The sequence below is a fragment of the Grus americana genome, chromosome 6, assembly GCF_028858705.1.
Source record: "Grus americana isolate bGruAme1 chromosome 6, bGruAme1.mat, whole genome shotgun sequence".
NCBI classification, from domain to species: Eukaryota; Metazoa; Chordata; class Aves; order Gruiformes; family Gruidae; genus Grus; species Grus americana.
The window spans coordinates 11,109,902-11,123,783 of NC_072857.1; the positions used below are offsets into that span (position 1 = coordinate 11,109,902).

A 13,882-nucleotide genomic window follows, 5' to 3' on the forward strand; every position below is an offset into this window, starting at 1 on the left:
TACATTATTCTTAATTAGTCTGTTAGCTGCCTTGTGGTGGCTATAGAAGCCCATTCTCTGATTTTGTAGGCTATGGAAATCTGGGCTAATATCTTTTAGTATTTCTTCCCTTGAAGACTTGCTGCCATTTTCTAATTCAGGAAAATGTATCATGTTGTTAGATTAAAATATGTGCGAGGGAAGTTATCGTTTGTTGAAATTATTTTTGTTACAAAATTAAAAAAAAAGTACATGCTATTTATGTTGAACTTGATTTAATGTTATAGTTAATTACAGGTGAGCTGAACAAGTTTTAGATCTAACAGCGCAAAGTAATTTTTTTAAAGTCTTGTGACTGTTTTAAAGAATTAAGCAGTCTTTTTTTCCCATACTTTGAAATGTCTTAATTTACATAATCCTTTTGGTTTGCTTTTATTAGCTACTGATGCTAAAGAACGGCAACACTGGGTTAGCAGGCTACAGATATGCACACAGCATCACACAGAAGCTATTGGAAAGGTATTGTATAACTGATATTTTCCTGGGCAAAAATATTTTAGCCTGGTGGTAGAAGTAGTTGCAAATACAACTATGCTGTTATCTAAGGCAAATGCTACAAAAGGGCGTGTGGTTGGGCTTGAAACTTTAATCAAGAAACATTTTTCTGGGTAACAGCTGACTTGTAATAGAAATATGCTTTAGGAATGAATCAGTGAAGTCCATTTGCCTCTGAAGAGCTGAATGGTCATCCCTGAGCAGGTACTGGCGAGCTGGTGTTTGAGCAGGAGGCGGAGCTGAAAGGTCAGAGTGTTAGCCCAGTATTTTCCAGTGGTTTGGCATTTTTTTTAATGGATGAGGAAACAAGTCTTCAGTGTTATTGAAGCCTTTCCATTTTTGGGAGCTTTGCTTTTTTTTAACCTTTACTTTTTTTTTTAACCCACTCAGCAGCTCACAAATACATTTAGGATGAATTCCCATGTTTAAGAAGCAAGTCCTCAACACTATATCTGAGGGTTGTTGCTTCCATTTGCTAACTGTGTGATGGTTGTGAATATAGTGTATTTCACAGAACCTCTTCATTACCATAACATCTGTTCTGATATGTTAACAAAACCTTGCTTTTAAGATAAGATCAGCATCTTGTAGCTGGCTTTGTTGTAAGAGAAAAGTTCAATGACTAGTTCTAAATGAAATCCCATTCTCTTAAATATGAGCTCTATTCTTGCAGGATCTGTTAGGAGTCATTTTCTGGTACTGTTGCAGATCAAGAACTAATTTTAAAGCTGAAGTGATGGGTATTGATCAATATCTCATTTCACAAATTATTCGTAATTAGACTATAAAACAGGGCAACTGTCAGCAGATAGTGCAAAATATTTATTTAGCTACTAATACATTATTAGGGCTTTGTCATCTGTCTTTGCTCTATAAAAAATTAAGCATGAAACTTCTGCTGTATCTTTCAAATTAGAATATTTTCTGGTTATTAGCAATTAATTGTAAATGTTTCTCAATATGCTTATTTATTCACTAGAACAACCCTCCTCTGAAATCTCGCAGCTTCTCTCTTGCATCCCAAGGAAGTGCCAACTCTCCTGGTGTGCAAAGAAGACCCAGTCAAAATGCAGTTTCCTTTTTCAATGTTGGACATCACAGATTGCCAACTGGAAAAAGAGTTCCTATTATGCAGCCAGATCACCTTGTAGATGTTAGAGAGGTTTGTATGCCTTCAATTATCTTGTAATCTTTTGAAAGAGCTGTCCTGTTATTTGTAGGAGTGTGGAGAAACTTGCTGTTCTTTGTTGGATGTATTGTCAGTAGCGTGTCCCGCACTATTATTGCATAGCTGTGTGAGGATAAGTAACTTGCCTTGGCTAATTGTAGAAGTGTGTGGTGTGTATTCTGTGACTTTTGTACTCTGCAACAATATGCTGATGCTCAAGGTAGAACTTTGCATGTTCTCATCCTTGCAGGTCCTAGCACTGCAGGTGACAAGGGAATATCCTTAAGGAAGTGTAACATCACATACTGTGATACTATTATATCATACCCTGTTTTCTTCCCGTGTCAAGCTGTGGAAGAATTGACTAAGCTGTACTTTCATCTCCTGTGACTAAGGAGAAATTGGTCATGAATGATGTTTAAGAATACTAATACCACTTTCTGGTATGCTAATTCACGTAGACAGGTTGTCTATGGGTGGATGTGACTGAGGGCAAAATAAAATGAGCAATTCAGAGGCATGTTTTTTTCACTACACATCCATATATAGTGTATTTTGGAAAAAAACAGAAATATCTTTCCATCTTGACTGACAGAATGCACTGACCACTATTTAACTTGTGAATATTTACAGGGTAGATCATGCAGATCTAAAGATAATACTAAAACAAAATTTGTTTCTGAATTGCAAACCTGTGTTACTTAGGAGTAGTATTGATATTAATGAGTATTTTAGCATTAGCAGTGTAATTAGCATAGTGTAATACATTTCTTGGCAAAAATAAGCTTCTAATGAAGAGCTTTTTAATTTAGCAGACAAGCATCTAGAAGTGTGAATAGTTAGAAATACTTAGACAAACTGGGACAAAGGAGTGCTCTGTATTGGGAGCATCATTACCCTTAAAATATGTGCCTGAGCATTGTGGTAAGTTCATCAGTGGAAGCTGTAAATGCTATTGAAAATACATTCTGTGGTATGGTGTGCTGTCGTTGTTCCTTGATTTAAATCAAGTGCTGTGGCATAGTTATTCAGTAGGCTAGACAAGGTGACTGCCTCTTTAGACCTCAGAATCTCTGCCCACAGCAGACTGTTCTTGCAAAAGGGTAACTGCTGCCATCCTGTTTATATCCTCTAATAGCAGTAAACTCTCCTATTGTGCTAATGCAAAAAACATGCGAAGTCCTGTCAGGTACCCTGGAAAACTTCAGCTGGCATTCCTGTGGCTTCTGTTTTTAATGAGCTGTTCATCTACTTTATCTTCTAAAAGAGAAGTTTGTCTTCTGAACTAATTTTAAAACTGAAGCTTTACAGGTAGTTGCTTTTCAGTTGATTCATCAAATTGCCTCTTGCGATAAACTTCTTACTGGAGTGGTACGACAATTACAACATATGGTAAACTTAAATAGTGTTTGCACTTTCCTACCTATGAAAACAGCAATGATACAGAATATGGCATTAATATTTACAGAATTCATGCTAATAGTTCTCTTAGGTTTCTTTTCTTCTTTGATCTGTTACTGTATTTTGGTGTTTGATAAGCTACCTTTAAGATAATGTTTCAGAAATGGCTTTTTAACTTTTTGACTATTCAAATGGCAATATGACATTCAAAATTTGAGGGAGGAAAGAGGAGAGTGTATGAGCTGAAGCACTGGCTTGCATCCTCTAATTGGGATTCTCACTGGATGGGAAGTAAAGTGGAATGATTTTTCTTAGCATTGCAAAGAGCACAGAAAACTATTCATGTTCTCTTTTGGTTGTTACTGAGTTTGGTGACACAGCATCATTATTTATCAACTTGAAATATTTTGACCTGTACAGGTGAAGAATCCTCAGTAATGGTAGCTTTTTTGAATGTCAAAGTTAGTTTGCTACCTTTTTGAAGCTAAAATGCTTGTTAGATACAATGCCTACTATTTTTGTTTAGATATAGTTAAAATACTTAAAGGGCTGGTGCATGCCTATTAGAGCATGACACAGCTTGTATACTTACAAATTCAGTTTGAGAAACTGTGCGAAGAACAGCTTCTCCTTCAAAGAATCTGCTGCACAGAGACCTTTTTTGATTTTCCCATGAATTGCACTATAACTAGGTCTTCTGTTGGTCCCTTTCCCTTCTACTTCCCCTTGTTCTTGGCCGAATACATGTCACGCTGCTGACTTGGATACCTTGCAAAACAGGAGATCTAAGAGGATCTTTATGCTGACTTGCACTAAATGCAGATGCAGGTGTGTGTGTTTGCAAAGTCAGAACTATAGCCTGTGCCTTTCTGATGGATTTTGAATTTTTAATCACAGTGCTTTTTCCTCCTCTGGCATGATTTCATCGTTGGTGGTTTTTTTGGGGGGTGGGTTGTGGTGTTTTTTGTGGTGTTTTTTTTTTGTTTTGGTGGGGGTTTTTGTTGGTTTTTTTTTGTTTTGTTTTTTTACAAATCTGAGTATATAAGCAGGAAGAATCATAGAACGGTTTGGGTAGGAAGGGACCTCAAAGATCATCTAGTTCCAACCCCCTGCCATGGGCAGGGACACCCTCCACTAGACCATATTGCCCAAAGCCCCATCCAACCTGGCCTTGAACACTTCCAGAGATGGGGCCTCCACAACCTCTCTGGGCAACCTGTTCCAGTGCCTCACCACTCCAGCAGTAAAGAATTTCTTTCTAACATCTAATCTAAATCGACCCTCCTTCAGCTTAAACCCATTACCCCTTGTCTTGTCACTACACTCCCTGATAAACAGTCCCTCACCATCTTTCCTGTAGGCCCCTTCAGGTACTGGAAGGCCACAATAATAACTGAAGACCGTTCAAAGTGTGTCCTTTTAAAAGGGAGACATGCCTATTGGAACTTCAGTGGTGGGTGTGGCATGGCTTGTTCCATCGTCTGGACTGATCCTGGAACGAGGTGCTTGGGTGCTACCACATAGTAAATTCCTAAGAGCAAAGATCACCAGAAGGATTGCAGTGATTGTCAACTAATTTTCTGTCCTTTTTTTTTTTTTCAATCCAGAAGGGTTTTTCAAAGTATTGGAAAAAAAACTTGCACACACAAACTTATATCACATTCACAGCTGGAAGAAAATAAGACGTACTCTGAGAGCAGCTGCTGTGTTTGCACAGGCAAGGCTGTGTAGCTAAGCATTGTGCTAGCTTTCTGCCCTGTTGCTCTTAGGACATGCTAAGGCTGACTGTGCACAGTTAACTCCACTTCCAAAGAGCCAGTGCTCTGTAAATTCACACCATAGCATGCTATGGAGCCAAGCCCTAAAATGTTCCAAATGTCACATACCGTGAACTTAGATGAATACATATTGCTTAAGTATTTAGTGCATAAAACTTTAAGAGCAGTTCCTGGAAGGGATTGCAGGCAAAGATACTTTAAAAAAAAAAAACAAACCCAAAAAACCCCAGTAAGATACTGCTAGGATTAGTGAATTAAAAAACTAAATAGTGCCATAGCAGTTAAACACATGAATGCATCTCAGATTCTTTAAAGAAATTATTCTGCCGCTCTGCTACGTCAATCTGTTTGGGTTTTTTTTAACTGCCAGAACACATAATGATCACAGAGGAGTGCTGTCTGGTTACATTAATGCTGTTTGTACCTCCTCAGAAAAGAGACAAGCACATATAGAAGTCTGCTTTCACCCCCATGATTCAAAATCAGGCAATATTTTTGCTTCTGTGAGTACAAAGAGAAAAGTATGTAGGTTTTTGGAAGACCACAATGTGCTGCTTGATGACTGGTGTGCTTTGCCGCTCTACCTCTTGCGGGCAACATGCTGTTGCAGGTTCTGTGATATAGGGATGCATAGATCTGTGTGAAGGAGGAAAGGAGCTTGGAGGAGAGCAAGAGGGACAGTGACACCGGGAAAGCTGTAGTTTGAACGTATAAATGAAGGTGAAAAATCTTGCTGGTTTTTTTCCTCCCCTCTGCAGAGTAAGCAGTGAGATAGTGATCCTAAGTGTGGTGGCAGTGTAGACAACAAATGAGAATCCTGTATGGTTTGAGCCAAACTGAGTGATACAGGTCTTTTCCTTTAAAGTGCTGGACCCCCTCTTGTAGAGGGATCCCTCTTCTAGAGGGAGTGAAAAGATCTTGATACCCACAGATAGTAACTGATAGATCCTCTACCAGGCTATGCAGAGTACAGAGTGTAATTACTCCTCACACAGAGTGTATATGGGGTTCCGCCCTCCGCCACATCAACCAGACATGAAAGTTTTTGATATTTACTGCAGCAAGTATCAGGTTCAAACTCCTCTCTGCTTTTTTTTAAGTCACTTTGATATTCTTTTGTTTGTTAATAAGGTGCCATGTATTACTGTGGGAATGTTATACTCTTTAGTAGCTGCATCAAGAAAAATAATAAGTGCAGTTGACTTTACATACGTTTATTACCTTATAGTTTTATTATCATCATAAAATCATTTGGGATCCTCTGTGTGCACAGCTAAACATGTCTCACACAACACACTTCCATCACCTGATAAATGACTGTTTTGTTTGACAGATGATGTCTCAGGCTGAGGGCCAGCAGAGAGACTTGATCAGGAGCATAGAATGCCTTCCTGTCTCCGGTCACCTTACATCCTTGGATCAAGACCTATTAATGCTCAAAGCAACTTCCATGGCAACCATGAACTGCTTAAATGACTGTTTCCATATTCTCCAGTTACAACATGCTTCTCAGCAAAAGGGATCCTTACCAGCAGGTGGGTATAGATGCTCACAAAGAGCAGAACTCTATAATATAAAACCTGTCCTTCTTGCAAAAATACTTGTTCCACTAAATCCAGTTTCATACGGGCAGAGAAAACTGCTGACTGCCTGGTTTCTTGTGAGTTTTTCCAGAGTCTGACTTGCTGGTGTTGGGTAGAACTCCGTGCATATTGTGTATTTTTTTTAATCATTTATTCTATCAAGAAGTCTGTGGCAGCAGTTGCATAAATGTAACATCTAATTGTTGTGAAGCATCTCAACAGAATGAAGTACATAAGGCACCACAACAAGAAGTCTGCCTTTAGAATGTAACTGGCTGCTCAGGAGCAGTAATAGTAGAGAGGAATTTTACGAGATCTCAGGTTCTAGGATGTGGAGTCCAGTACAGCTCTGTCAAACGTCATACTTTTCTGACTTTTTTACACACTAAATACCTATTATACGTGTGTGCAGTTTCCATTTCTAGTTAAGCATTAAAATACAAAGCTCTACATTTGCACAATACTGTCTATACGTCAGTATTCTTATTTTGAGTTACCATCCTAGTCTAAGACATGGGCTAAGTGTCACATTCCATTCTGAGGCCAGAACAGACTTGTAAGCAAATGCAAATTGGTTAAAGGTTAAAAAAAAAGTAAATTTCTTTTCATAAACAACCAATCCCCTCAACAAATAGCCCCCTAATCCTACTGCTAATGGGTGTGGAATAACAGACAGCAGACAAATATGCTGCTGTGTCTGCGCAGTCAATCACTTCTACGCAAGTAGGTGCTTACCAGAATCGTTCCACCTAATTTGTGTGCGGTGTATGGAACTGAATGTGTTCTTTCCTGTTTGTAAATTCCTTTGCAACTTATTGTGATTTTTTCATCTGTTTACTTTGTGGGTTTTTGTGAGCAAAAAGCTTTTAAAGATTCTCAGATGCTTTTCTTACACAACAGATAGAGTAGATATGTTAAGTATGTAACAAAGTACTCTCATAAGTTGTCTCTTACCTTATCTGTCCTGTATTCCTATCATATTTGTGGTACTTGCTTTGCCAGTGCATATTATTTTGGAGCTGTAATTAGTTTAGCTTCTAAGATGAAAAAATATGTTGTATAAAAGTATTAAAACTATATAAAAATAGTTTGTGATTCTTAAATCACCACAGGCATTAAAAGAGAACATGTGAATAGGATGAATTAACTTTTTTGCTGTCTTTCAGTTCAAAATTTCATTTTAAAAATGAAAAACTGGATGGCACCTCTCCAAATCTTTGTCTGAACTCCAAAGTTACTCACAGTAAAAGAAGTCTTCCTGTTCCCTGTGAATTTTTTTAAGTATTGATGCATAACTGTGGGAAGTGCGCACCAGAAGTCTTTTTGTTTTGACATTTTCGCATGTGCGCTACTAAGGTGGGTTTTTTTGACCCATTACTTTATCTGGGGAAATAGGAAGGGTCCAATGAGCACCACCGTAATAACCTATGAATATGATAGGGTGGGGTTTTTTTGATGAGTGTTTTTGTTGTTTTTTAACTCTTTAAACTATGCAGGGAAAGCTCAATTCATCTGACTGCTATTCAGTTGGTATCTGCCTGCTAATGGCCAGATCTAAAAACATTGCCTGAAGATGTCCAAATCTTGAATATTTCTGGTGATATCCTAGAGAGATGAATGGAGAGAGGAGGAACAGCAGATTGGATGATACATTACTGGGGCAAGAGTTAAAAGCAGACCATTAAAAGAATGCACGCGCCTTTCTGCAGCCTTCTACTCTCCCACATGTGTGGCCTTTCTAGAGACACTGAAACATGTTCGTTCCTCTTAAGGATTGCAAAGAACTTTTTTTTTTTTTTTTTAAATCTATTTAGCTTAGATTTCCTCTCCTGACTCAGGAGGGATACTTTGTTTTCTGGTACAACTGGTGGAGTCTTTCTGGTAGGCTGCAGAAGTTCATATAGAGAGGAAAAGGGTTGTGGCTTAATTCAAATGCTGCAGGAGGCATTTCTATATTTGTGTAGGAAAATATAAAATGATGGAGGAAAAAATCTTGAATGCAGACTGTTCTATCTAATAAAATATATACAAGCACTATTTAATCTTCCTAGGATCATAAAGGCAGGTCAGCATACTTCAGCTAAATACAAGTGAGGTGCAGCAAGAAGTGATGATTAAGAGGAGACTTGTCTAGCAGAACATAAATTTAAACACAAAGTGGAAGAAAAGTATTTTTGGGTCTGTTTAAAGTGGCACTTGACTGCAAAGAATGTGTTGGGCAAGTGCTTGTCTGGCTTAATACAAGGATTAGAAATTATGTGAGAGTGCCAGTTTGCTATAAATTGTTAGAAGACAAAAAAAGAATGACAGAGGAGTGAAAGTACTGCCCCAACTGCATCAAGGTGTACCATAAATCACAAACTTAAAGATGAACAGGAAAGTTGCAACTATTAACTTTTGCTATATTCAAGTCAAAAATGGTGAAATGTACTGGATTAAAAAAAAATACTTCATTATCATAAAAGTGAATTGCGACAACAATTTGCAACTCTTGAAGAAAAATGTTGAAGGTAAAGACTGTTGTAGCAGAGGGGAAGTGCTGACAACCATTTAAAAAAAATGGGATGAAGACTTTTAGGGCAGGAGGAGATCACAAGTAAAGAAAATAGCTTGTGCCTACCCAACGTAGTTGAGAGCAGATTTGAATACGATCTTCCAGTGGAAGAGAAGTATTAAGGTGGTATCCTGTCCACTCACAAAGATTAAAACACAACTGGTAGCTCAAATCACTTAAAAAGGGAAAAAAACCCCCACAAACAAAACTTCCTAGAATTTAACAGCAAAAATTAAACAGAACTTAATAATAAATATGGTTATTTTAGAAGTAGCTGATAGGGCATAAAAGGGAGGCTACTTGTTAGATTCAAGCTAATATAAAGGCAGTGAGCATGGATTAAATGCAGCTAGAACATACAATTAGAGATTGTAGTGTTGAATGTTACACCTCAGAAAGGTATCATGAAGAGGTTTTAAAGATGACTAAAACCTTTTCAAAAAGGTGTGACAGTGACATTCTGAGAATCTTATTTTTTTACTTCTTTGAAACTTCTGTTTAAATAGCTTAAACTGGTGAGGGATTCTTGTTTCTTGCTATGTAATGGATTCATGAGTAATAGTTTATTTTCATCAAGTCTATCTTGCTGCGGAAAAAGTTGTCTTGTCCTATTAGTAAAGCTGGACTTTTTTTCCTGCCCCAGTATTTTCCCAGTGGAAATGCTGCTGTTTATCTGAATTAAGCTTATTCTGCCTGTTGTGGTTGAGGATGTGACCTAGTTCCAGGTAACAGAGGTCTGGGCATAAAGGATTGTGTATCATATAGGAAGAGGCAACAGACACCTCAGTGTAGGTTCCTAAGCACAGGAAGCTGCTGTGTGATGGTAGAAATTCAGGTTTCCTAATTTCTGTGTTTGCAACCCAGCCAAGATGTTTTGTCAGTATTCTTCAGCAAAAACTGGTCGGAGTCACCTGTACATTTATTAGCCTTTGAAAAAAGAATGGAACATTTGTATTATTAATGAGGAACCTGATCTGTTCTGATAAATTAGCTGGGAGTAACTAGAGATGCTGGAATCAAGTGGGTAATAGCTTTCCAAGCCCTGCAGCTTTTTTTTTTTTTTAGCAACTATTATTTATTCAACAGTGTGTGCTTGCCGCCTTTGCAGCTGAGAAAAGACAAGTACCCTCTTCAGAGAAAACACTAGCAACAAAACTTTTTAGTCTAGAACTGAGCTGGGTTTGAGAATCTGAGAGGTGGTGGGCTTTTTTATTTTGGTACCCGTTAAAGAAAATTAAGGGTTACTTAACATTCCGGTGATACTGGGTTCTTCCTCTAGTGTCTGATTACACCTTTCATGACACCAACTAGTTTCTCCAGTCCAAGTCGCATGTATTGCAGCTCGCCAGTCGCAGTGTTTGTGCTAATGATCGCTGAAGGTGGTGTCTCATTGCACCACCTTTGTTTAGTGGCTGCTGAAGGGATTGGCTGCAGGAGGAATTGGCTGCTTTCAGCTTATTCCTTAAAAAAATAGGTCTTTTGTAAAAACTGCTATTTACTGGCCTTCCAGAGGATGAGCAAGTTTCAGCGCAAACTTTCTTTTGCTTCAGGAACGACGATCAGTTGGTTGGAACCAAAGATATCTCTGGCAAACCACTTCAAAAATGGAGCGGCTCAGAATTTCCCGGCAGAGATAAACAAGCCAGCATCTGTCAGAGAAGAGCAGTCCATTGCAGAGCCCTGCCAGCTAACAAGGGTAAGGTAATGTGAATATCCCATTTCTGTGTGGAATTATTTTGAGGAATATCTGTAAATATTTCAATCATATTATGTGAAAATGATTTAATGACAGTTCTTCTCACACTTTTTGATTAGCTGTGTGCAAGGAAGAGTGAGTGCGGTTGCAGTAAATGAAACTTTCTACCTTTCTTTTTCAATAAATTTTGCTGCTTTCTGTAACTAGCCATCAAGTGGAGGGAGCCAACTGGGACAGTAGTGCAAGGTATTGTTGCAGTAGTCCCTTGCATTTTAATCTAAAACAACTGGAAACTGAAGTGCAAAAAGCCTAACTGTAATTCACAATGGTCTCAAAGTGGGCCCAAGAAGTGCCACTTAAATAGATGAGACACAAAATTACTGGTCTCCAGCTATTAAATCTCCCAGTCTTTCTTTTCTAGCTCTTGCTGCGTCTGTTTTTCTTAATGTGAGCAACTCTCATCACTTGACTTCAGGATGGCTTAATGTATTTGAAATACAGCTACAGCCTGTATCATTATAATTGTCAAAATTGATTTGAAGTACAAAATACAACAGTAAAAAACCAGCAGGGATTATGATAAAGAACGTGTTTTCCTAACTAAGCTAGAAAATCATAATTACTTTCTTCTTACACTAGTTGGTTTCACACAGTTGTTTAGATGAGACTGTATCATTGTGAAAAGACAATGTGCAGCTGTATGTCTCTGCAACAGCACTGTGCTATCTTACAGCAAAATCGAAACAAAAGATTTTTTTCAGTTGCTACAGTTTATAGATATTTTAAATGAATCACAGTAGTTGCTACTAAAGTAAAAAAAAAAAAAAAAGGAACAAACCAGGAACTTTCAAATAAATCACTTAATTCCTTCCAATAATTAACCGACTTGCAGTTCAAGTGCTTAATGTGTGTCACTGTCTTTGTTTGGGATATGACTAGTCTTATTGCTCCCCTTAGCTATTTTCATTTCCCTTACTTATGATAGCAAAACAGTGTAGCATCCTTGGAAAGGAGTCACCTGGGTGATACCACAGTTTTCATCAGGGTTTGAGCTCTGTGTGAGGGCTTGACCCCCTGTGTTTGGTAGTTGAGTGTTCACAAATTTGCCTTGAGCTAGGGCAGCTGGTCCAGGACAAGGGCTTTGCTCGGGCAGAGGATATTGCTGCCCTCCTGTGATGTCTGGTGCCTCTCCCTTCTGCATCTGCCTCCTTCCAGCTGTTTGTCCCAGGAGGATGCTGCTCAGAGCCCCGGGAATGCCACCATCCCTTCTGCCCAAAGTGTTCGACTTTCTGCTTGTGGGGTGATGGTTGTTAAAACGGTGCTGATATAATTTCTGCTAGTCTGTCTGGGTGCTTTAGTTATACTGACAGACAGCCAGCGTGTGTGGTGTACCTATGTGGTGTGTTTTTATAAAACTACTCCATATTACTCTTTTACCCTTACTGTTACATATTGGCGCTAGCAGCAACATTGATGATGTTTGTGAAGTCTAGCCTGTAGATATGTTATTGCTTGTCATGGGGTGTGACAGTAAGCAAGTAACTAGGAACTACCATTTGCTACAGCCTTTGGAGTAATGATGGCAACACAGGAAAGCCTGAAGTTGTGTGGAGGTGGAAGGGTATTACTGAGGCGGCTAGAATTTCTGTTAGCTTTTGCTTTGCTATTTTTATGTATGTTAGATGCTTTCCATTCTCTTAGCTCACAAACCTTAAAAGAAAACTGGTCATGCTTGCTTTTAAGCCTTTTTCTTTCCCCTGACCCATGTGAGAGAGTGTGAGAAATCTTAGCCTGAATCCTCTAGATGAAATCTGCACTGAATTATTTTAATGTCCCTTTAAATTCTTCAACTGTTGTTTATCTCAGGGGTAGATTCCATTGTGTTGCTGTCTGCAGGGGTTCACTTAGTCTTCTTTTTCCATACACGGATAGTTAAATACAATACGAAGTCCTTTTTGGATGTTGTCTGACCAGTCACATCTTTGAGCTGATGTTATGGCTCTTATCCCAGGAACCTGAAGAAATAAATCCAGATGAGGAGGTGGAGGATATCTGTGATGACAAAGAAGATGATCTAGGAGCGGTGGAAGAACAGCGTAGCGTTATCTTGCATCTCTTGTCTCAGCTGAAACTTGGCATGGACTTAACAAGAGTAAGTGACTGAGGCGTGAAGACTGGCTGTAGTAAAAGCCATTTTAAACTCAACTCCTGCATTGAACAATATTGAGTTTAATATGAAATTGTGGCCTGTAGCAATTTCAGGTCCCAAGATCCGATGCCCCAGTGTGAGACAGGTTTTATGTGAAACATGCTGAGGGAGTGGGTTTTCTTTAATGCAACTGGCCATTTCTTTTCTATTATACTGTCTTTGTGTTTTCTACTATGTTTTTTTTAGCTTTCCTATAATAGCCTGTTTTCTTTCCTGTGTTTGCACCTTACTCTTTCCATGCTGTTTTCTCCAACCTTCTCGTATTTCTGTCTTTCTGCTTTCCTTCCATGATCTTTTTTCTCACTTGATAATGCTTTTACACACAACTGGCATAACCCTACACCTGTATTCATGTTGCTTCTGAAAGAAGCTTTCTTTTGGTTCCCATTATCTAGTCTCAGACATTTGTTTATGCCTCTCTGTTCTATTCTCATTTCTGTTTGCTTGCAGCTATAGCAAGCAGGAACAAAATTATACTGGAGAGTAGTGGGTTTGACACTTCAGTGCGGATCTCAAAAGTAGGCAACTTTGAAAATTAAATGCTCAGTTGCTACTAGATCACTTGGGCAGCAGATCCAGCAGATTGGGCTGCTACCAGCTTATGTTCAATTCAGTCCTGTAAAGACTTTTTACAATAAGCACTAGACACTTTTAAAGAAAAAAATGGATTTTACAATGGCATGGAATGAGAAAGAACTCTCTTTCTTGGAATTATGGGTTATAATTATTTCTGTTTAAGCTATGGGTTTTTTTGAGCACTAGCTACTTGGCCACAAGAAACACTTGTATTGTGGAGCTTACGTCTCACAATTCAGGAAAAAAAAGAAGGGTATGGGACACATTATCTCTTTGCAGCTCTTACATTTTTTGAGGGATGCTCAGTCCCTTTCAACCTCTTTAGCCCTAATAGTACTTACTGGGCTTTTTTCTCCTTGTCAGTTGCTTATCTGGGACCTCTG

The 13,882-nt window shown here is 38.6% G+C and overlaps 1 protein-coding gene across 4 annotated transcripts in view; it reads left to right on the plus strand.

Moving 5' to 3' along the window:
- The window catches only part of OSBPL11 (oxysterol binding protein like 11), a 43,900-nt gene that overhangs the window by 19,408 nt on the left and 10,610 nt on the right, over positions 1 to 13,882 (plus strand). For all 4 annotated transcript variants that reach the window (XM_054829263.1, XM_054829262.1, XM_054829260.1 and 1 more), the window contains 5 exons: positions 419 to 498; positions 1,514 to 1,696; positions 6,215 to 6,416; positions 10,569 to 10,714; positions 12,726 to 12,866. In XM_054829263.1, coding sequence (XP_054685238.1) covers positions 419 to 498; positions 1,514 to 1,696; positions 6,215 to 6,416; positions 10,569 to 10,714; positions 12,726 to 12,866 — 752 coding nt within the window. The remainder of the gene's footprint in view (positions 1 to 418; positions 499 to 1,513; positions 1,697 to 6,214; positions 6,417 to 10,568; positions 10,715 to 12,725; positions 12,867 to 13,882) is intronic.